General features: G+C 35.7%; 1 protein-coding gene across 1 annotated transcript in view; it reads right to left on the reverse strand.

Annotated features, from left to right (window-relative positions):
- The window catches only part of LOC107560997 (receptor-type tyrosine-protein phosphatase gamma-like), a 102,255-nt gene that overhangs the window by 68,369 nt on the left and 10,941 nt on the right, over positions 1–22,945 (reverse strand). The window contains exon 2 of the mRNA XM_016245320.1: positions 6,868–6,954. Coding sequence (XP_016100806.1) covers positions 6,868–6,954 — 87 coding nt within the window. The remainder of the gene's footprint in view (positions 1–6,867; positions 6,955–22,945) is intronic.

The following is a 22,945-nucleotide window of genomic DNA, read 5'->3' on the forward strand; positions in this document are numbered from 1 at the left end:
TTCTGACATGTTGGTGTTCTATCTTTTACTTGGATGTTATAAGTTGCACAGAGTAAATACAGCTGGATAAAACAAAACCTGTGTCCATCTTCAATTCAGGCTTCAAAGCAACAAAATGTGATTATTTTCTATACCCACCGTGTGTGTGTACCCCCTAAACCCTATATATAGTATAATATATCTTCACAATTATGCAGTTTTCTTCAGAATCACTGTATCATTTCTACCACTGCATCTTTTTTCTAAACATTCAATCACTTGCCTCCACATTTAAACAGCCTGGAATACAAATCCTCTTTTGGATGCTCAATGTGCTCCTTTCTCTAAGTAACCAGAGAACATCTGAGTTCATTCTAAGCATCTCCTTCTGTTGTGCTATATTCCTTTATGTTAAACAGATCCTGTCTCATTTGGATTCTTAATAAAACTTGTTTTTCCAGAAAGGACAGGCACTTTGCCACAAAAAGCTTCGAGGATGATATAGGAGCCGGATTTCTCACACAAATTGGTTCCTGTCTTAGCGATTTATCATTGCAAATTATGAGAGCTCGTCTTGCATAACCATCTAGGTTGGACATCTTGACCCATCAATCACACAGGGTTGCCAGGGACACAGAAAAATTATGCTGGGGAGCGTCGATCTGACTTATTTTAGCATCCAACCACAACAGGCTGTCATGGTGCTGCATTCACATCACATAAATGACTGGGAATGACCACTGAAATCCTTAGCTAGCTCATAATCCTAAATTTTGAAGTTATGAACTATTATGCGGTTAAAAATGGAACCGAAATGACCCAGAATTCACCCTAAAATGTTGAACCGTTCCTGTAAACAAAATACGCAAACTGCTCCTGTAATAATAGCATGTTGGGACGACGAAGGCTGTCAAACACAGATACTCTCTTTTTAGCACAAAGTGAATATTTGCTCAGATATAGTGAGAGGAAAGGGGAGGGAAAGAGATAGAAAGGGGAGCGAGAGAGAGAGAGAGAGGGAACGAGAGAATACTGGCAGAAGAAAATTAAAACCTGGCAGAATATGAGAGGATAAATATGAGTAATGATGCGTGCCCGTACCTCCTGGGCGAGATCCTGCAGTGTGGCATATTATCTGTCCCTTTTGAAAAATACCTCCACACACACGCACATTTTAAATAAACCATAATCAAATCTCACCTTGCAAGCTCTACAGTCATTTCCTGGGCTCCTTCCTCATTCGAATCCACACCTAGCTGTGCATATAGAGTCTTTTTGTCTTCTTAAATAAATCAAATTACATTTAACAACTACTTTTACATAGATCTGCGTTTATGAACAGAATGAAAAGAGTTTAATTATGAAGTAATTTACAAATGCAGCTGCAAAGGTGGTCACATTATGTTGACAGGCAATTAGCGGTATGTCTCGGCAATTAAAGAGACCTGACAATTAGCACTTGGATATGTCATTTTCTAAAGCAACACAGTATTGAACCGAGTTCCAAAAAGATCCTATTGCCAGTGCCAAAACTGCAGGCGCATCTGTCACAAAAATAGCAACATTATTTGTCGTGTCACATGGGAGAGAGTAGAAAATTATATTTAACAGCTTATGCCGAGCACGGACAAATTGCATCAGCAAAAAGGGGAAAAGTGGTCCAAACTCACATGTAGAGACAGAGACCAAATAGTCACATTTAAAAAGTTCTAAGCAGTAGTATATAGAGTTACAGTACAGCGGTAATGTGGGGATTGCTATATGAAAATATTTTTCCTAGGTAATACAAAGATTATTTGGAGTGTGTTTTACAAGACAATACTATTTTAGTTTTCTACTACAAAATGTCATGTTTAATTCAATGTGTTACTTGCAATTTCTTTGTAACTGATTGGAGAATTTTATTAGCAATTTCTGAGTGAAAACTGCTTCTACACCAAATAGTTTTCAGCGTATCTCAAAACAGAAAACTAAGATAATTTTTATCTCAATTTTTGACAGCAGTGAGACTAAATAGTGAGCACATGGTGACTTTTGCTTAAGATTCCTTTTTTCTGATGTTTCTCCTGAGAGAAAAAGCCCCCAGCAATCTCACAGTGCGTCTAGAGCTTCAAAAACTATATTTGATGTCAATTTCAATTTAAACAATTTTCATCAAATTCTTCTACGATAAAATTATTTTTGTCTTCAAAGGGGTTTTAGTGGAAATATCTGAGAAAAAGCCGACATTCTGATACGTTTCTCCTCATCACTTCCTGACATTTCAATATTTTATCTCAGCAAATAAAAGGTGCAAAAGGCAAAAATTTTAAGTAAAAAAAAGTACAGTCTCAGAGATTACCACCAAACTTCTCCTGCACCTTTATGAAAAAAATAAACCTCTATATTAAGAGCTTCACAAAGCTGAAATTTATTACAGCCCTGCAATACGGAAACTGTCTTTATCCAAGGCCAACACAAAGACATATAACCTGGTCTAGGAACAAATCCTAGACTCCTGAGCAATGACAAAAGTAATATACATCTAATGAATCTGATTCCCTCTGTCTGATGTGATTAAGTTTTCAGGAAGTCAAAGGATGCATTCAAACCTAAATGGTCAAATATGTTAAGTAACATTATACACTTACTGTCACATTATATAATCACTTCTAAATGTTGGTGATGCTAATGCTGCTGAAACATTACACACTTAACCTTTCAATAGAAAGAAGAGTAATGCATTACTGTATGTGCATTTGAAAAAGGTATTATGATGTAAAAAGTATATCACCGTTCAAAATGTTGGGGTCGGTAAGATATTTTAAATAGACCTTTAAAATAAACCTTCTTCATCCCTCACAGAACTGGAGGCTTTTCTACTGTGAAGGATTGTGCAATATTCTACCCAAGATTGTTGAAAGCTATTCTAAGCTAAGGCAAAGGCTGGACCTGCCCCTTATTAGGTTCTTGAGATCAATATATTGTGAGGGGGGGTTCTGTTATCTTTCCCACCCTCCAATAAAGTTAGCAGGATCCTTTATAGGTCATTGGCATGTACATAAACAATGCTGATTTGCACATTACATGCCTAAATTGGGAAAATTACCAACAAAGGCCTACTTATCTTCTTTCCAAACTGAATAATGTCAAGCTAGAAAATGTCCGCTACAGAATAAAATGTTGGTTGAACATCCCTTTTCCAAGCAGAAAGCAATCCATAGTATTAGCTAATCATTATGAGTGTCTTCTGCACATTTTTAACGCTTATTTTTCATACTTACTGCATTATCTTACTGCATATAAATGCAAAGGTGTAAATCCTGAAATAGAGTTTAGATGGGCGTTTTGGGCAATCTGTAATTGTTCCCACACCTGTCAAGCTTTGATTTGCTTTTGCTCCGATAATGGGTTTAAAGGAGGGAAAAGGTAAAGAGGTAAAGCCAGCAGAATGCTTCTGGCATAGAAATTACTGTGAGAGCATGAAAGGTTGGAGTGCATTCTGGCTCTGCTCAAAAGAAGCACAAACATGCAGACTAAAAAAAAAAAAACTTGCAATGCTTCAAATGTCACCAAATTTTAAAAGAACACTAAAGACTCAGCTTAGAAAAGCTACTGAACTGCTTTCAAAACATGGCCTGTCAGTAGTGCTAGCTGATATTGGTGGAACTGTCCTAAAAATGACATGGAGGTCATTTTAACACACAGAAAACCTTACAAGGCAGAGCTTTTGAAAAAAGAACACAGGATGGTGGTACCATGGTTCTTTGGTACTGATTGACACCATGTTCATCTGCCATGGTATTTACACAATACTCCAAAGTATTTCAAAGTATATAATGGTAATACTGTGGCACATGTCCACAAATCATGGTATTGCCATAGCACCACATCCAAAAACCATGACTAGGGCTGGGTATCGAGCTTGAAACTTTTTAGGCACTGACCGAATTTCCTCGATACTATTGAGTATCGAAAAATGTCTTCCAATCTGTACCAAATTTCGATACCTAAGGGCTAATCGGGTCAATGTCAGTGAGCCAGTAAGCGTGCAGCATGCTTGATGTGCCTAAATCAAGTGCTGGTGATTGGCAGAGCCGATCCTCCCTATACGCAAAATACGCAAGCTGTGTAGGGCCCCCGATTGCTCTCAAAGATGATTTAATTTTAGTTTCGTTTTTTAATTTGGCCAGCGCTTATGAAAACATGAATGATAATTTCTTTTCATGCAGTGCGCTGTCGCCCTTTCTACGTAAAAATCCATCAAATCATGTAATGTGAATGTCGTACAGTCTTGCTCGAGACTAAAAAAAACGAGTTGAAAGCGTACCGAGCCGCGGAAGAGACACTGTTTCTCAAGCGCTTTCCGCGAGCGTGATTCCAGACAGAGTGAAACACGGACAAATGCATTTCATTCATTCGTTTATAACCACTCATACCCCACTTCAATCATAAATAATTTTATTGCCCAGCCCTAATTTGTACAGTTTTGTTAGTGCTATTTAATAGCTCTTCCAAGCTAAATAAACCTTTACTGTAAAAACAATGCTGGTTGCTGCAGACAAAGAATCATAAAATGAAAAATGTTCACATCTGTAATGCTCTATAATATGCCTAATAAAACTACATGAAATTTGGATGCAACCTTTTCGAAAACAGAAAAAGCTCATCAGAACAGTTCCTAAAATCCAGACTGTGCTCTCTTTAGTCCACAGAACCACATCAGCTATTGCGAAACCACCTAGTGACACTAGCAGGGGATTTGACTTGACAATGAACACACAACACAGTACTCTGACACAGACAAGCTGCAAAACAATGAAGTTGAATCAAAAAGAGACAAAAATGACAGTTAAAGTGTCTGGTGAGATAAAGCCTTTGTAAGAGGGAAAAATGTGCCAAAGACAAGCAAAAATGCACAAACAACCACAGCAGACAGCTATTGCTTGTGATTTGAATCATAAACCCTTCATGCTGACTAGCCTCATTAATACTTTCAGAGGAACTGCTGTGGAACCACAGCTATACCTGAGAAACAACAACATCTGTTCAAAACACTCTATATGAAGAAATCATGGAAACTCGTACAAGGTCTACAGAAAGTCTAACATTTTACAAGCTACATCACTCAGAAACCAAACCTAGAGGAAAACTGAAATGCTTATAGGTTGCTCTTTCATATTTCAGGAGTTATGTTGGGTTTGAGCACCGATTGGGTCTCAGATGTTTCTCTTAAAATCTGTTAGGAGGTCTAAAAATAGAAACAAATGAAAGAAGTGTTGACATAGCAGCTCAGATCATTTGAGTTCATAATGAGAACTCTTGCTTTTCTTCTATAGACTTTTAGTATCTTGCAAGTTTGGTTCAGAATTGAATTAATTCCCTATTATTTTAGTCCCTATTACTAAATTCCAATTCAGTTTCTGCAATAAGCATGATGCAGAATTGCAACTTGAATTTGAATGTAACAATGTAAAATGAATTAAATAGAACAAAATAATATAACCAGAAAAATCAAGAAATGCAAAGTTTGTCAAGATACGTTTTTTGAAAGTTCTGAATTTTTTTTTAAAGTCTTTAAGTTTGAAAGTTATGCCTTATGGACAGAAATAACAATGGAATGATAGACAGAATGATAGATGAAACAAAAGATAGATAGAATGATAGAACGACAGACAGACAGATAGATAGATAAGATAGATAGATAGATAGATAAGATAGATAGATAGATAGATAGATAGATAGATAGATAGATAGATAGATAGATAGATAGATAGATAGATAGATAGATAGATAGATAGATAGATAGATAGATAGATAGATTCACTAAAATAAAAGGGTGTCAATTCCTCAGTTCTGAATTTTGCACAACTCTGGTTTCTTGGCAAATTTGAGCACAGATTGTAGCTCTAGAGTTGCATGTGAGACTACTGTGTTTTTATTCTCATGAGAAAAAAATAGAAACATGAGACTTTAAGAAATATCTCTATTCACGTTCCACTCAAACACAAACCAGATATTGAGACATTAAAGAGATCATTTGGGGTTTTCTTTCCCACAGGGGGATATGAAAAGCAACCACATAAAAATCTGAATATCAGAAAACGGTATCTTTTGACATAGATCATTGGATCATGGAAACGACATTTGGAAAATGCTGCATCGTCTATTAGAGCGGGCACACACTGAGGGAGAAAGCCTCGCAGGGCTTATCGCACGACTTCACATGGTACATACACATATATGGCTGCCAGCAAGTCAAAAGAAAGGAAAAAGCACCATTTAAAGATCATTCCATGCTAGAGGGCTGCTGGAACCACGGGCATAAATGTTCCCCTTCCCTCTGAGCACCGACACAAGTCAGAATGCTGGCAAAGAACAAGCCAGCACTGGTCTGTCAGAGCTGATGAAGCGAACAGTTCAGACGCCCAGAGGAACAAGAGGAGAAAAAAAAGTTAGAGATAAAACAACAAAAGAACAGCTGGAAATACGAGGGGGAAAAAAGAAACGGAGTTTGAAATGAGATAAGAGCAGCTGCTGTTCACAATTATTGACTGTATATCCATTGATTGATTCATTTTCATAACTCTCAATAAGTACGAAATAAGAACTATCCAGCAATCGCTTGCAGATTCTGTTGAGTTAGATGAGTTATAGATTATGCAAAAAATTCCCTATCCGAGACAAAGCATGCAGCATTTCCAATCGATTTTGCCCAGTGGCTCTTAAGTGGTCTTTTCCTGCTGCAAAACATGTAAAACTACTAGACCAAACCCACCTGCTGCTTTTCAAAGGGACATTTACTCATTAAATTTCCCAATAGGGTTGATTCCCCACAGACAGACAGGCTTATGCTGAGCAAACAATGTTGCTTACTGATGCTGCGCACAAAAGGAGAAAGTGACTCACCTGAATACGCCCAATAGGGTTCCCCAGATGCCCTCCGCTCTCTTTGAGTGGCTGAGCTCCCACGATGCTCTGTTTCCACATGAGAAGCTGTCAGAGATAAATCAGATGACACTATAATGACTTTCCATTAACATTCAATGCAAAACACGATCAATAATGCAATATGGTCCACCTTAGAAAATACTCTATACTGCAGCTCCTAATGCCTGTATTCTTACCTCCATCATTTTACTAGAACTGCAAACATGCCGTGTCTCTTGACAGAGTCGCAATAAAAAGTAATAATAACACTAATAATAACACTCAAAGAGTACTCAGCGGGCCTCCGAATCCTGTGAAAAACCTGGCACTTTGCTCCTCTCATTAGAAACATTCACACCAGCTGAAGTTCCGGTCGCCATAATTACCAAAGAACAGCATGATTTGTAATTCTGAAAGAGTAGTAGGAGGTTGTGCTTAACAAACAGAAAGTTTCTTTTTGATTATCAGGCTTCTTTTAGTCTCACTTGTCAAGTCAGAGCTCATGAATTGATCGACTAAAAAAATTGAACCAACAGAGCAGAAATAATAGGACAAGTTATTTATTTTTCATTGGCTCAAGTTAAAAAAATATCGATGTGAATCATTACCCTACATTTTTTTCATAATTAAATGAATGAAACATTTCTTTCAGTGTAGTTTCTAAAAAAAAATAGTTCCTACATTTAAAATTCACATGCACGAGGGCTTATATAGTACAGAACTTTGGGAAAGTACAATTTGTCTTTTACTTTAATTAAGTGAAAAAAAATCACATTAAACATGGACATGTGACTTTTGACAACCAAAAAGTGTTTAAATACTTTTTGCCTTCATTCTTAACAGTCTACACTACTGTTCAAAAGTTTGGGGGTCAGTTAGATTAATTAATACAAAATTAATAGGTTTATTTAGCAAGGACGGATTAAAGTGGCAGTAAAGACATTCACATGATAATGATAATAATAATAATAATAATAATAATATTATTATATATAAATATATATATATATTTTTTTTTCTTTTGTTTGTTTTTTTGGGGGGTTTTTTAGCACCAAATCAGCATATTAGAATGATCTCTGAAGGATCATGTGACTCTGAAGACTGGAGTAATGATGCTGAAAATTCAGCTTTGCCATCACAGGAATCAATTACATTTTAAAATATATATTTAAACAGAACACCCTATTTTCAAATTGTAATAATATTTCACAATATTACTATTTTAATGTATCAAATAAATGCAGCCTTTGTGACCATTAGAGACTTTTAAAATTATTTTTTTTAAATATTAACGACCCTAAACTTTTGACTGACAGTATATCCATTTCAAAAAAAGTTATTTTGTGAAATCATTTCTTTGACAAATATGCTTATAATTCTTTAAAATACATAACACACTCTTTAATATTTTGTTACAAAATATTGCATTATTTTTATACACGCATTATTTAAGCATTCATGCATAAATACAAAATACATTTTAGGGCCACTGTACAGGATATGACATTTTGAATATTTCAAAGCACAAAAGTTCAAAGTGTAAAATTTTTTCAGCATGATATTAGATTTGATAACATTTGGTCTTTATGAATAACAGCTTAGTTCTGGATGAAAGCATCTGTTAAATGAGTTAAATACAGGGTTTCTACAGACATGAACAAGTTCAATTTAAGACTTTAAGACCTTTTAAATACCACCTTATATGAAATTTAAGACCTAAACCTGTAATGGAAATACACATTTTATTACATACATATATGTAATATTTAATGAGTATAAATTAAAAAGAAAACAAAATATCATTGCTGTAATAAATAATATTTATTACTACGATATACAGTGAACTTTTCATGTCACCAGACAATATTCCATACAAAATATCCCGGCAAAATAACTGCATCACTGAGATTTTTGGTGGAGTAAACAATTTATTCAGAAGCAATATTTTCATCAGTGTTCTGTCAGCTTTTACATACTTAAATCTGCATATTTACCTTTACAAAGGCCTATTTTTTAACCTTTTTAGATTGTATGCATCATCTCACATGTCAAATTATTACAATGTATCAATAAATTCAATATACACTATAGGGCTGCTACCAGTCAGATTAAGTCATTTACACTGCAAATAACAATAATTACAACTAATGTGAATAATGTTATGAGATTAATGTTTTAAATGCATTTATGAATATACAACTAAGACATTTTGAGGGGAAAAATGCATACTTTTCAACATACTTCTCAACTAAACTACCAGTAAGTGACGGTAAGTCACTTAATGAGAGTCATTGAGTCATTCATTCAACTGATTAAGTGTGTTATCATGCTGCTATCTTAAGGACTTTCGTGGACAGCTGACTCCTAAAGTTTTTGATATTCTTCATATTCTGTGTGGTGGTCAAATATAAATTAATCTTTTCCAATAAGTTTAAATTGATTTTTACCTTTTATGGGCATTTTACCTTTATAAAGCCATTTTTCTATAAGTGTGCATTATCTTTTGAGTCAAATTCTTACATTTAATCAGTGCATAAGAATAATAAGACATTTGGGCTGTTACTACGCAAATGAAATCAGTATCAACAAAATTCATCTTTGCAATCCAGACATAAGCTACACCTGAATTGGCATTTAGAAGTATTTACACACTGTTTAATGCAGAAAATGAATGCATTTAACCTGCAGTTACAAATGCATAAATAATGTTTTGATATATTAAACATAAAACATTGAATACTGATATTTGAAATAATTTTTAAAATGAAAAGATACTTTAAATGTGAAATTAAAACCGCCAATAGGTAGCAGCAAGTCTCTGTTAATAAGTGAGTCATTGCGACTGACCCGAATCATTTAAACAGTTGATTCATTCGGAAACAGAAAGCTGTCATGTTACTCAAAGACGCAAAACAGCGCTGTGGCTTTGTTTGGAATTATTTTTGTTGGCGAAATAGTGCAAAAACAGGCAATATGGTGTCTAAAACGTAAGTCTCTTAATAAAACTTCTAGTTTATTGAACTGTTGTAAAAAATCAATATCACATTTGTATATGGTAATTTTTGGAGAAAAAATGTAAAACCACAACAAATTCATTGTGTTTGCGCACACTTAAGTGGTGAATAAAGCTCATTCTGATTCTGATTCTAATAAGAAAGCACCCCTACAACAACTTATGAAAGTTAGTGAACGGTAGTGTTTTACTCGAGCATTACATAAAAATGTCATTTTAACATTAGTGTAATCATTTTAACATGAGTTTAGAAACTGAATAATAAAAGGGGGAAAAAACTGCTTAGAATTTACTCTTTGAATTCAATATGCACTGATTCTTATTTAAGCTACCAAAGTTATTTAGGTAAGAGCAGTGAGTGATTTTCTCTTTGTCTTTTGTCCATGGCCCCAAATATTGCAAGCTGTAGCGATATGCATATTGCGATATGTACATTTGCGATATTTCGATAATTTCGATATATTGCACAGCCCTATTGTATATGATAATTTTTGGAGAAAAAAAGGCACTCTTCCGTGTGAACTTGATTAACTATATGAAGTGGTATAAATATACATCTTTTCTGCCCCCATGTCTTGAATTTGTGATCATTCTGAATGTATTTTAATAGACTGAATCATGCCGTGAAAGAGCGCATTCTAAAAGCGCACGCGCACTAGACTTCACGTAATGCATGCACTCTGTACGTGTTTTGAATGTTTTTTTGCGTCGTGAGAATATTGAGCAAAATAGCTCACTTGTCATGGTGTTACTTAACTATATCATGTTATGAATAAACTAAACATTTTGAATTTTTACCTCGGTGTGTTTCTTCTGAGTTTATGTGTGCTGTCACGCTAATTTGTTCGGAAGTCTCGAGACAAACAGAGTGAGCTTCAGCACGACCTTGTATTCTGTATTCTGCTAACTTACTGCAATTCTCTCTGATGACGCAGTAACTTGCCGCGGGGAAGAAAAAATCTTCGGTCTGTCCAATGATTAGGTCATTGGGTCATTAGGTCCGTCAGACTGAAGATATTTTAGCGGTAATGTGACCAAAAATATTTAAGACCCATCGAATCCGAATTTAAGACATGTTAAGACTTTTTAAGGCCTTATATTAGGAAAACGTTATAAACTAAACATTTTGAATTTTTACCTCGGTGTGTTTCTTCTGAGTTTATGTGTGCTGTCACGCTAATTTGTTCGGAAGTCTCGAGACAAACAGAGTGAGCTTCAGCACGACCTTGTATTCTGTATTCTGCTAACTTACTGCAATTCTCTCTGATGACGCAGTAACTTGCCGCGGGGAAGAAAAAATCTTCGGTCTGTCCAATGATTAGGTCATTGGGTCATTAGGTCCGTCAGACTGAAGATATTTTAGCGGTAATGTGACCAAAAATATTTAAGACCCATCGAATCCGAATTTAAGACATGTTAAGACTTTTTAAGGCCTTATATTAGGAAAACGTTATTGAAGACATTTTAAGACTTTTTAAGGACCTGCGGACACCCTGTAAATAACAACAAACATTCTGCATAAGAATTTATTATCAGCATTCTGATTTTCTAAATCAATTGCAGATTTTCATCTTTTGTAATAAATATATACTTACACAACTTGTTCCAGGTTATTCAACATTTCAGTGCTTTCACTTGAACAATGTAGGACTGCAATATTAATTTGGTCTAATATTTGAGATCACTGTACTGCTGAAAGATGAATGATTTTATAGCAGACTTAAACAACTTTCCTTGCAGTATTTTTCCCAAACCATTCATCCATCTGTGCCAACCTCCAATATAGGCCAGCGCTATACAGAGCTCTTTATATGGTTGACTAGTGCACCTTTATTCCGTTCTCAGCTACTGAACTCTGTAGCTGCTTCAAAGTGATTATTCGGCTCTTTGTGGCTTCTTTCATAAGTCTCCTTCTGCATGCAGGCTTTTGAGGGACAGTCTTTTCTATGCAGTAGCTGGATAGCTGACTTTGTGATAACTGAACAAAAAGTACTCTCTGGGGCATCTAATCGACATGGAGATACTGTATAGGGACATTTTTTTCTCATGTATGCCTTTGTTTAACTTTAACTTTCACAGAATAATCTTTAGTCTTCATTTTCACAGTTGTCTTACAAATTCACACCCGAGCAGTGATTGGTTAACCGTGTTTCTATCGAAAATGCAGTGATTATTTTAATGATGTGCAGGACTTTAGGGCTATTCTTTTTTGCTCGAGCAAAATCAGCTGTAACACAACAACTGAAAAGTTATGCAAACAGCATATTTGTAAATAATTGTAAAAGACAGCATATAATAGTAATAATATGTAAAATGTAATTCTATGTACACACACACACACACATACATATATATATATATATATATATATGCACATGGGTCATTCTGTGTCAACACAACCAGACAAAAATGACTTCAGGAAAGATGGCAGCATCATTATGCTATTTTTACACAGAGATGGGTCTATTAGCAAAATCTGTCGACTTTAGCAATCCTGGTTGCATTATATGGCAATGGTGACAGTTCAAAAATGGGAAAACAAATGTGTGTCACTTTGCACACAGCTGATACTTTTTTCTTTTAAATAGGAATGTCTGAAGAGCAAACAATGTTGAAACTAGAAATCTAGAAAGCTTGTTTTCCTCTAGCAAAACAATTGCATAGAACATATCTGTCCGAGTAAAATAAAAATTCTTGTTTCAATGTTTGCATGCCTATAACTCAAGAAGTATTAAAGATATCTTAACTTTTTCTGGTTCTTAAACTTTTCTTCTCCAATCTTCAATTTAAGGCCCTATATGGTTCACTCTCAGGAATATGGGAATCTCAATGCATTGGGTTTTACTAATTTTCTATGATCGATACCAAAAGTGGTCAGCTTTTAACGGTGCACAGGTTCCTATAGTTTCAAAATGGATTTAGTTATTTGATAAATTATGGCAATTATATGTAAGTTACTGTAAAAAAAACTGAAATGTAATATACACATTTTTACATCTCAAGATGAAACATGTTGGAGAGATGGGCAGAATTCACTGTACCGGGGACTGCTGGAGATGACAGGATAAAATCAAAAGTATTGAAGTGTACACTTCCTGGTGTGCATCAGAAAGATGCATGCTGGGGTGTGTAGGATAGGATTTCTCCTCCAGACATATTAATATTTCAAGCAGCAGAACCCTAAAAGTACAAGTTTTCTCAGCTGTGTCTGGTATACCCTGCTATTCTCCCTTTGGCTTTGTAAAGACCCTGCTTATCTTGCTCTGTGTGTTTCAAAGCTTCCTGCTGAGAGTCCCCTGTGTCTATTCAAGACAATTAAAGAAACTCTCAACAACACATTTCATGCTCAGCTTTAGAGAGCTGTGTTTTTCCTGCATTTTTGAACCATATGGCAGATCATATGTCAGGGAGGGACTAGTGGTCTAGTGCATTTATAAGTATATCTTGTAATGTTTCACAGCATTAAAAATGTGGGGGAAAATCCATGAAATTGTGCAATTATTGCCTTAAGGAGTTATTTATAACAGACTTGATTTTAAGAAAATTGCTTGTGTTGATGTAATCTAATGTAGTCAATTTGATTTACTTGTAATTAATTAAACCATATTATACGTAATTAAATCGTATTTTTTACTTAAATAAAACAATTTAATTAACATTTTATGAAATTAAGCCAATTTTACTTAAGCTGTGCTTCCCACTTCCCACATCTAGCAAACTGTGCATAATTTTTTTACATTATCATATATTTATTTTAAAAAGCTACCATCTTACATGGCTGCATTCACATTGAGAGATTTTTTTTTTTAATGTCCAAGATAATTTTATACATGGCAGGTGAAATAAATTTTGCGTCAAAGCAAAGTCATCCAGGTCCAGAAATATAAATCATACATGTTGGTGAATTGCCAATGTAAATTATTTGGCCAAAGATTTTACATGAATAATTAAATGAAGCATTTTTTCCAAAATGGTAGCTGTAGGGGTAAAGCGTGTCAATGGGTCAACTAATACAGGTACACTGACCTTTCCCTGCAAAATTCCCCTCAAAAATACTATTAATATTACAAATAATATTATACAAAATTGAAAATCATTTCACATTTTTTCACACTCAAATAATCAGCATATTAAACCTTATCCTGGCTGGTTTATGAAAAAGCAAACAACAAGCATGAAAATAAGAAGTGTCTCATGCTCAACAAGTCTGTATGTATTTAATCAAAAATGCAGTAAAAAACAAGTAATATTATTACAATTGAAAACAAACTGAATTTTGAGCAGCCATAATCCAGTCTTCAGTGTCACATAGTCCTTCAGAAATTATTTTAACATGCTGATTTTAGAGATGCACCGATTGACCGGTGTTGTGCCGAATTCTGCACCCCTGCCAGATTATGCACCCCCTCGTTGAAGTCGCTACCTGATTGCCTAATCCCAACCCCTTCCCCACACCTACTCCTAAACCTACCAATACTAGGGGATGCATAATCTGGCAGGGTGCAAATTTCGGCACTACACCGGCCAGTGATCGGAATCGGACGATTTTTCGCATTACCGGCCCGGATCAGTCTCACGTCTTGCCGGTCAGTCTCACGTCTTGCCGATTCCGAGCCGATCCTTTTATTGCCAATGGCGCCGGCAATGACGTCACAGCCACGCGCACACTCACAGTCGCATGTAAACATGTCGTTTCGCGTGAGAATGATTCTAATTTTAATTGCATTCAATGTAAACGGCGACTGATAATGTATTTATGTTTTGCCAGATGCACAGCCTAAATGTGTGTGAGAGAGACAGCACACACAAAGTAACTCACAGAAATGTATAGATGCATACTGCGGTAGAAAAACAAAGATATTTACAAAATATGATTTAGGTAAGCAACATTATACGGCCATGATGTTTCCCCGAATATCAATATCAACAAGATTACAATGTGACACTGATTTTATACAATAGTATTTCAATAAACAAGAAGTTAAAATTAAGTGACTTAGATTTTAGACATGATATTGACTGTTTTTGCTCAATTTTGCTGATGAAAATAGTTCTGATCAAATCATAAGGACTGTCACTTGCCTCGTTTCTGAATGAATCAGCCGTTTGAATGAATCGGTTGAATGAATGAATAAATGACTCGCTCATTAAAACAGACATTTGCTGCCACCTACTGGTGGTTTAGTCATATTTAAAAGTATTATTGCATTTTTTCAACATTTATTTGTATGTTTAAAAAAATATGTAAAACATTAATCTTATAAAATTATTTATGCATTTGAAATTTTGCAGTGTAAATGCATTTATGGCACCTCAGCTTCACCAAAATGTAAATGCATCTAATGCCACTTCAGATGCAGCTTCTGTTTCCTCAGTAGTGGAAAGATAAGAGTTTGTTAATACTAATTTCATTTGAATGGTTACAACTCTACAGTTTCTTATTATTCTAACTGAAATAATTGAAACAAAGTAAGAATTTGACGTGAATGATGGCACATTTAATAAGGTTAGGGGGAAAAAATGACCATTTATAAACAGTGGGAAATGACATCGGTTTTGTTACATACAGCAACTCATTTTCAGTTAACTATTTCTTCCTCTTTCCAGTCACAGAGCACTTTATTTTGAGAGCTGTTTAAGTGAGAGAAAATCTGTAACTTAGTCCAGATTGGGGGAATTGTAATGTTTAATCATTTCTTTTATTATGCAAATAATTTTTGCATTGAAATTTGCATGCATTTTTGTTTGTATATGCTGTCAATTATAGTTCTTAGAAAGAAAATCGGAATCGGCAAAAATCGGTATCGGCAGGTCACACTTCCAAAAAAAATCGGAAATCGGAATCGGCCAAGAAAATTGCAATCGGTGCATCTCTAGCTGATTTGGTGCTCAAGAAGTATTTCTTATTACTATTATGTTGAAAACACATTTGCCGTTTAATATTTTTGTGAAAACTGATACATATTTTTTTCTGTCTATTTAATGCATCTTTGTTGAATAAAAGTATTAATTTCATTTTTTTTAAATCTACTGAATGGCAGTCTATGTTCGCATTTACAATGTGTTCACCAGTGATTCAACATCCTAAGACATCTATGCTGACACAATTTTTTTTACCTGTCATTTAGAAATTTGGCACCAAGGTGAGCAAATGATAAAACATTTTACAGCTTTAACAAACCATTCCCTGACGTACAGTGCAACACATCACGTGCACGCATGTTGTGAACTCTTAAACAGCGCACCTTGTCAGGCAGTCATCAGATCTCAAAACTGAAGCGCAATTCCTCATTTTATCTCACTTCAAAGTGTCTTAAAGTGACTCAGTCTCCGGGGTGCAGACACCTTGGTGCTGCTAATCTTGCATAAACAGATTTTCCGATCCTTCGCTGCGCTCTTGCCCTCACTTGCATCATTACTTTGGAGATTAATTAGTGGCTGCACTAAGTCGATTCCCTCCATTGCAGCAATTCCATCCACTCTTATTGGTTAGTAAGCAATTAGAAGTGCTCTCATTGGTTGGTTAGCGACCTGTCTGGGTCTGTTTATTGTTTAATCCCTGATGGACAGCAACAGACTACGCAGTACTTTGTACTAGCATGGCACACAATTAGCATCTGTGAAAGTTCTCAGAAACCATTCAAAGGTTATGAATGGGGTTCACTAACCTGCAATGATTTTCTCATCGCTCGTTACAAAGGGTAAACATTAGGTTCTGACCTAAAATAAAAGGACTCAGTACCTCCTTGGCTTGTTTGAAATCTTCTCCCATGGGCTTTTAAAACAGTAGCTATCAGCCGGCAGGCGCCACATCAGCAAACCAGTCTCTGAGGAAATACGTGTGTGCGCGTGCCTGTAGCCGGCTTGTTGTTATGAGGCAGGAAAGATACAAGAGACAGGCAATATGCGCGCTGGCAGATTGTGATGCCAGGTGCATTTACACAGTTCAGTGCAGCTAAACATGACATTAAAGAGGAACTGCTGCCTCTGAACTCACAAACATCAACATAACGGGTAACCTGGGCAATCTTCACACGGGTAAACATGTAGAAGCAAGGACACGCAGGTATTAACAGATGTTAAGTGTCCTCTGACACACAATTACACATCTGTCTGTTACATCTATCATGTTCAACTATACTATATAGTTGTTTACCGATGAATTAACATGCTTCACTAGAATTTTGACATTTTATGAAGAAAATTAGCTGATGTAATACTAGGGTGGTGCTATGTAGTTTCTAAGGTGTTTTCAGTGGTTGTTTGCTGGTGTAGGAAACTTTTTCCTCGTCGAAGCAGAAACCAGGAGACGTTGGGATATCTTTCATACAGAAGTCAATCTTTATTGAGGACTCGCTGTGCGTCGCTGCAGTCATCCAAGTCTGACTATAGCTCAGCACAGTAGAGTTTATATACATTTTAAGGGGGTGGGATTCATTAAGTAGAAGTGGCGACAATCTAAACAAAAGCATGCAAATGCAATACAGGAATCAGCCCGTTACCGGAATTTCTCCAGCCCTGATCTCATCAGCATAACAGTGTCATTTAAATGCATAGGTGCTAATCCAATCAGCATAACTACTCAAAGACTGGGGCAGAGGCACCAAGAGCCATTACAAACAAAAGGTGACTTTCTCAGTAATTTGGTTAATTTGACTAACAATAAGAGAAACCGGAACAGACAGGAAGCTCTTGCCACACCTTGCTTAAGACAATCATTTGTCCGATGCAATTTACCCTAAACGACTTCACCTTAGTTTTTCATGTGATGCTATGTCAGAACATAGGATCAGCATATTTTAAACAGATTCTTAAATTTGTAATCCCACACTGGAAAAGGATCAAAACCTTCAAGTGTTTATGATATTCTGATCCTTAGATGTACCTCAAATCCCCCTTCAATGCAAGTTTGTCGTCTGCCAAGCAAAAATCCGGAAAAATAATAATCTGATATATCGTATAATCTAAGAGAAATGCATAATCAGAGAATTTATCACAAACAGTGTAATATTCACCATTAGAAATTTTGGGGTCAGTACTTTTTCTTATGTCTATTATGCTAACCTATACTGCATTTATTTGACAAAAAAATTAATATTGTAAATGGTGATTTGGTGCTGAAGAAACATTTCTTATTATCAATGTTGACTACTGAGCTGCTTACTATTTTAATACATTTTGATACATTTTTTAGGATTTTTTGATGAACAGAAGCCTCAAAGAACAGCATTTATTTGAAATAGAAATCTTTTGTATTATCATATAAATGTCTTTAGTGTTACTTAATAATACATTTAATGCATCCTTGCTGAATAAAAGCATTAATTTCTTTCAAATTTGTTTTGAACATTAGTGTATATGCTGAAGTTCGTTCAAATCTATAAACCCACGTATGAAAAGAAGTAATAGTGTATTGATAAAACGGTAAAAAAAATAATAATCTACTGATGAACCTGCCATGGCATTCAGAATTTATCTGCGAAAAAATATTCTCCTTACGGAGGACAAAATCAATTAAAATATTCTACTATTGCAGATAGTTTTGGTAATTTGTTCCACACACCACATATAAAGGACAACACAAAGCTACTGTTACCATGCTCACATAAGACTTCTCAGCAGCATAATACATAAACAACCCATACTCCCACTAGGCGTGCTGAAAATAGCCTGTCACACTTTAACATGAGAACTCTGAGGTTTAATTAAGTCGAAACACCCACTATGGCCCTTTTTTGACCAATAAACATGGTTAAACATGGCTAAAATGCTGATGCTGTCGTGACACAGTTCTCATCAACCATAATGTATTGTGATAGCTAAGTGATAATTCATGTCAAGACTTTTTCCATCAGGCTGTACAGTTTTGAATAGCTGCAATAATAAGGAAACAAACTGTTCACATGAATTAGCATAAGCATTGTGCCAATAGACAATATTATCGTGTATCGACGTTAGTCCGATATATCGCCTGTGGCTGATGCCTTTGACGATAGCAAAAAGATTATCATATCATCATATCAAATTATCATATCATATTATTATTTCTTTTTCAGCGTTTTTCAAGTGTTGTACCTTATAACTCATCACTCATGATTCCGTTGAGTTTATGAATACAGCGGCCAATCAGAGGCGTTCAGATGAGTCATCGCTGAAACACCAGAGTTTTGTTGTTCAGTACACGCGCTCGCTGAATGAATTCTGCTCTCTCACGAATTCTCTCCTCATCAACAACAATGTGCAGATGTACGTGCAATGTATGTATAAGAGATTTATTCATCATACAGTGTTTGATGGGGAGTGTTTTTTTTAAAGTGCATAAACTGGCGCTAGAGTGAAGCCAGTGATGATGTTCTTTGATAGTGTAAATGCTCTTTGCTCGTTTTCTCATTTATGTTCCTATTAAACTGTCTTCATGTTAAATACAAATTCAGGCATAATAAAAATATTTTATGACATGACATTCATATGCCACTTGACTAAAAAGATATAATGTGTAGTTGATAGTTTACACTAACATAAGGCAACTTTTAGCCTTACCCTGGAGTTGGTTCACTTTCAGGCTATGAAACTAAGCAAGTAAATAATTAAATAAATTAGCATGATAATATAGTGTATCGGCGATCTCACAGGCTGATGATAGGACGATATGACTATGGAGCATATCACTCAACATTAATTCACATCAAACACAGAGACGTTTGGGTTTGTTTATCATTGCTGATCAAATTCTGTTTTGCACATACTTGCATAATACAAAAATGTGTTGTGTCATTTGTTTATAAGTTTATAAGTATACAAAGCAGGCTCTATAAGTGATGTGTTTAATAGTTTATTGCACCCAAAAATGAAAATTTGCTCTCCCTCAGGTCATCCAAGATCAGTTTTTTCTTCATCAGAACAGATTTTGAGAAGTTTCGCATTTAGCATCACCTGTCACCAATGGGTCCTCTGCAGTGAATGGGTGCCGTCAGAATGAGAGTTCAAACAGCTGATTAAAACATCACAATAATCCATGAATCAATTATCAATTAACATCTTAAGAAGTGAAAAGCTGTGTGTTTGTAAGAAACAAATCCATCATTAAAACATTTTTAAATTTTGGCCAAAATAGCAGTCCATAATCCATAACAATGCTTCCTCCAGTGAAAAAGTCCATCCCCGTTGTTCTCTCACATCAAAATCCACCAACATAACAGAACTGTTTTCAGTTGTTTTTGCTAGTAAACAGTGTCAGATCTCTGCATATTTCTATCCTGATTCAGATATGAAATTTTCACTGAAGAAAGCAATATTATAGATAGAGGACTTGTATTTTAGCTGAAAGCAATGGTTTAAAGATAAATCCTCTTAAAAACACACTTCACAAAATGTTAACTGATGGACTGGAGTCATGTGGATTATTTGTGGATTATTGTGATGTTTTTTAACAGCTGTTTGGACTCTGACGGCACCCATTCACTGCATTCACTCACCTAGTTATGAGCAAGTGATGTAATGCAAATTTTTTCCGATGAAGAACCAAACTCATCTACATCTTGGATGGCCTGAGGGCAAGTACATTTTCAGCAAATTTACATTTTTTGGTGAAATATTCCTTTAAAACACATCCATTTGTAATGGACTTTCAGTACAAACAACCATGTGCTTTTAGGTGCAATCAATTCTAAAAAAGGAAAAAGGAAAAATGAATGCACTAATGAAAGCAGGATAAAGTACTGCACTCTAAACAACATATGCATGCACGGATGGATAGGCAAAGAGTGGGCCGCGTTTCAGGGTCCAGGCACATCCTAATTCAACACGCAGGTCACAACAGTTGAGTCTATCATCTGCACTTTACTCAACTTCCTTAACAATACCTCTCTTTGTCGACCTTTACTGAAAGCTCTAAATCCGTGGCACAAACATCCTTAAATGGCACAGCGGACATTTACACTGTGTTCCAAAGCAAGTCCTCAAAGGGCAAACATGGCACGCATAGACCTAGAAGTGGAAAAGGTCAGGAAAGCATAATGGATGCACGGTTCCTCCCTCCTACCTAAAGCACCTGACGTGCACGGAGATAAACCTAGCGATAAACCTCCGTCGGTGGTTTGGTTAGTGCAGACAATCCTTTGATAAATGATTCGGCATGTGAGTGATTTTTCTTTGTGTCCACAAAGAAATATAATCTACTTTCCTTACAGAGGCTTTTCAAGGGGAGAATCGTGAGCCGACCGTGAAGCTCTCTTGAGTTATTTTTAACTGGGCCTCTGCTTCCTGCTTTCTGCAAATCTATTTTTGCAGTTAGTGTTTACATTTGCCTGTTGACCCAGTGGAGATTGTTCACAAAAAGATGTCAGGTTAAAGAGCTGACCCAAGATTATGTGTCATTGTGTGTGAAACCAGTTTACAAACTGTGAAATCGCTATAATGGGAAGATCCTAATTACTAAACCTTTTTCAAACTGTGGATGAAAGCTTTGTACGGCATTAGCAGAGTGTATAAGTTGCATCAGCGACATCTGCAATGTGCATATTTCTTATAATTGGACTACTCTGTTCCTATCACCAAACACTGTCATCATTAAACAAAAGAACAATAAAAACTAGGTTTTAGAAGAAAAAAGTAACAGTAAAGTGGTGCTTGTGCATGCAAAACTTTGTCACGATGCCTGACAACTTTTCCACTTAATTCTAATTCCAGGCAATGGCTACGATGATCTGAATAGTTTCTTTTGTGTTGATAGTAGGGCTGGGTTTTGACACAAATTTCATGATTCGATTCAATTCTGATTCACAAGCTTGCGATTCAGTTCAAGTGAAAACATCTGAGTGAAAATACAATACATACGCAAAGTCATTGCAAGTATAGTGTTATGAGAAGTTTCTATGGCATTGCTAAGGAAGTAAATGGTGTTGCTAGGTAGTTTCTAAGATGTTATGACTGGTTTTCAAAGTTTTGAGCAAAAATATACAGAAAATATACAAAGCCATTGCTATAGTTTTCTGTATGGTCTCTATGGCATTGCTAAGGTGTTATGGGTGGTTGCCAGGGTGTTGCTAGGTAGTTTCAGCCTGGTTCTGACTGGTTCTCAAAGTTTTTAACAAAAGAAATAAACAGTAGGGCTGGGTTTTGACACAAATTTCACGATTCGATTCTCATTTACAAGCTTGCGATTCAATTCAATTACCAATTCGATTCGATTTCGATTATTTTGGATATATATCAGGTACAGTACATGCCAAATTTTCTCAAGGAAAAAAAATCTCTCAACTAATGCTATAAAATATACATGAGAGTCAGCTGGTACTACATTACAATAATACTAAAGGTTAAAATTGACTGATTTGTTAAAATTACACTTAATTAAGTTTTTTTAAATAATAAAGTTACAATTACATAATAATATTTCTACTTCAATTCATTTTCTTTTTTTATATAAACGGTGGCTGTCATAAAAACTTGATGGATTTATTCAAACATAAATGAAACATTGAAGAACAGTCAAATTTATAATGAATATGTTATATGGTGCATATATTTAGCAAAATGCCCCTCTCTACAGTTTATTTTTCTATCTGACTAATGAGTTTATGGTCACCGAATGTCACGAATTCGGTCCATGGACTTCCGTTTATTCACCACCAGAGGTCACCCTTTCCATTACATTGACTCTCGCACAACACAAACTGTTGCATAGCACCCTGGACTACATATCCCATCATTCATTGCACTGATTGCACTCAGCACGGATTGCACACAGCTGTTTCACATCACTCACTCACTATATATCACTCACTCAAACTACCATTCATTGCCGAGTATTACTTCGCCTGTTAGTTTTCCTAGTTCCTGTTATCCTTCCCGTGTTTCCTTGTTTTGCCTTGCCTTGTCAGTTTTCTCGGTTCTGATCTTTGCCTGTCTCCCTGGATTTATCCCTCTAGTCTCGCCCCTGTGATTCTGTCTGCCGATCGTCGACCTACGCTAGCCCTAGGACCATTCTTGTGTTTTGCCCGCCATATGCCTCTCTGCCATTATCTGACCCATGCCTGTTTTATG

Source organism: Sinocyclocheilus grahami, unplaced genomic scaffold, assembly GCF_001515645.1.
Source record: "Sinocyclocheilus grahami isolate Dianchi unplaced genomic scaffold, SAMN03320097.WGS_v1.1 scaffold751.1, whole genome shotgun sequence".
Taxonomy (NCBI): domain Eukaryota; kingdom Metazoa; phylum Chordata; class Actinopteri; order Cypriniformes; family Cyprinidae; genus Sinocyclocheilus; species Sinocyclocheilus grahami.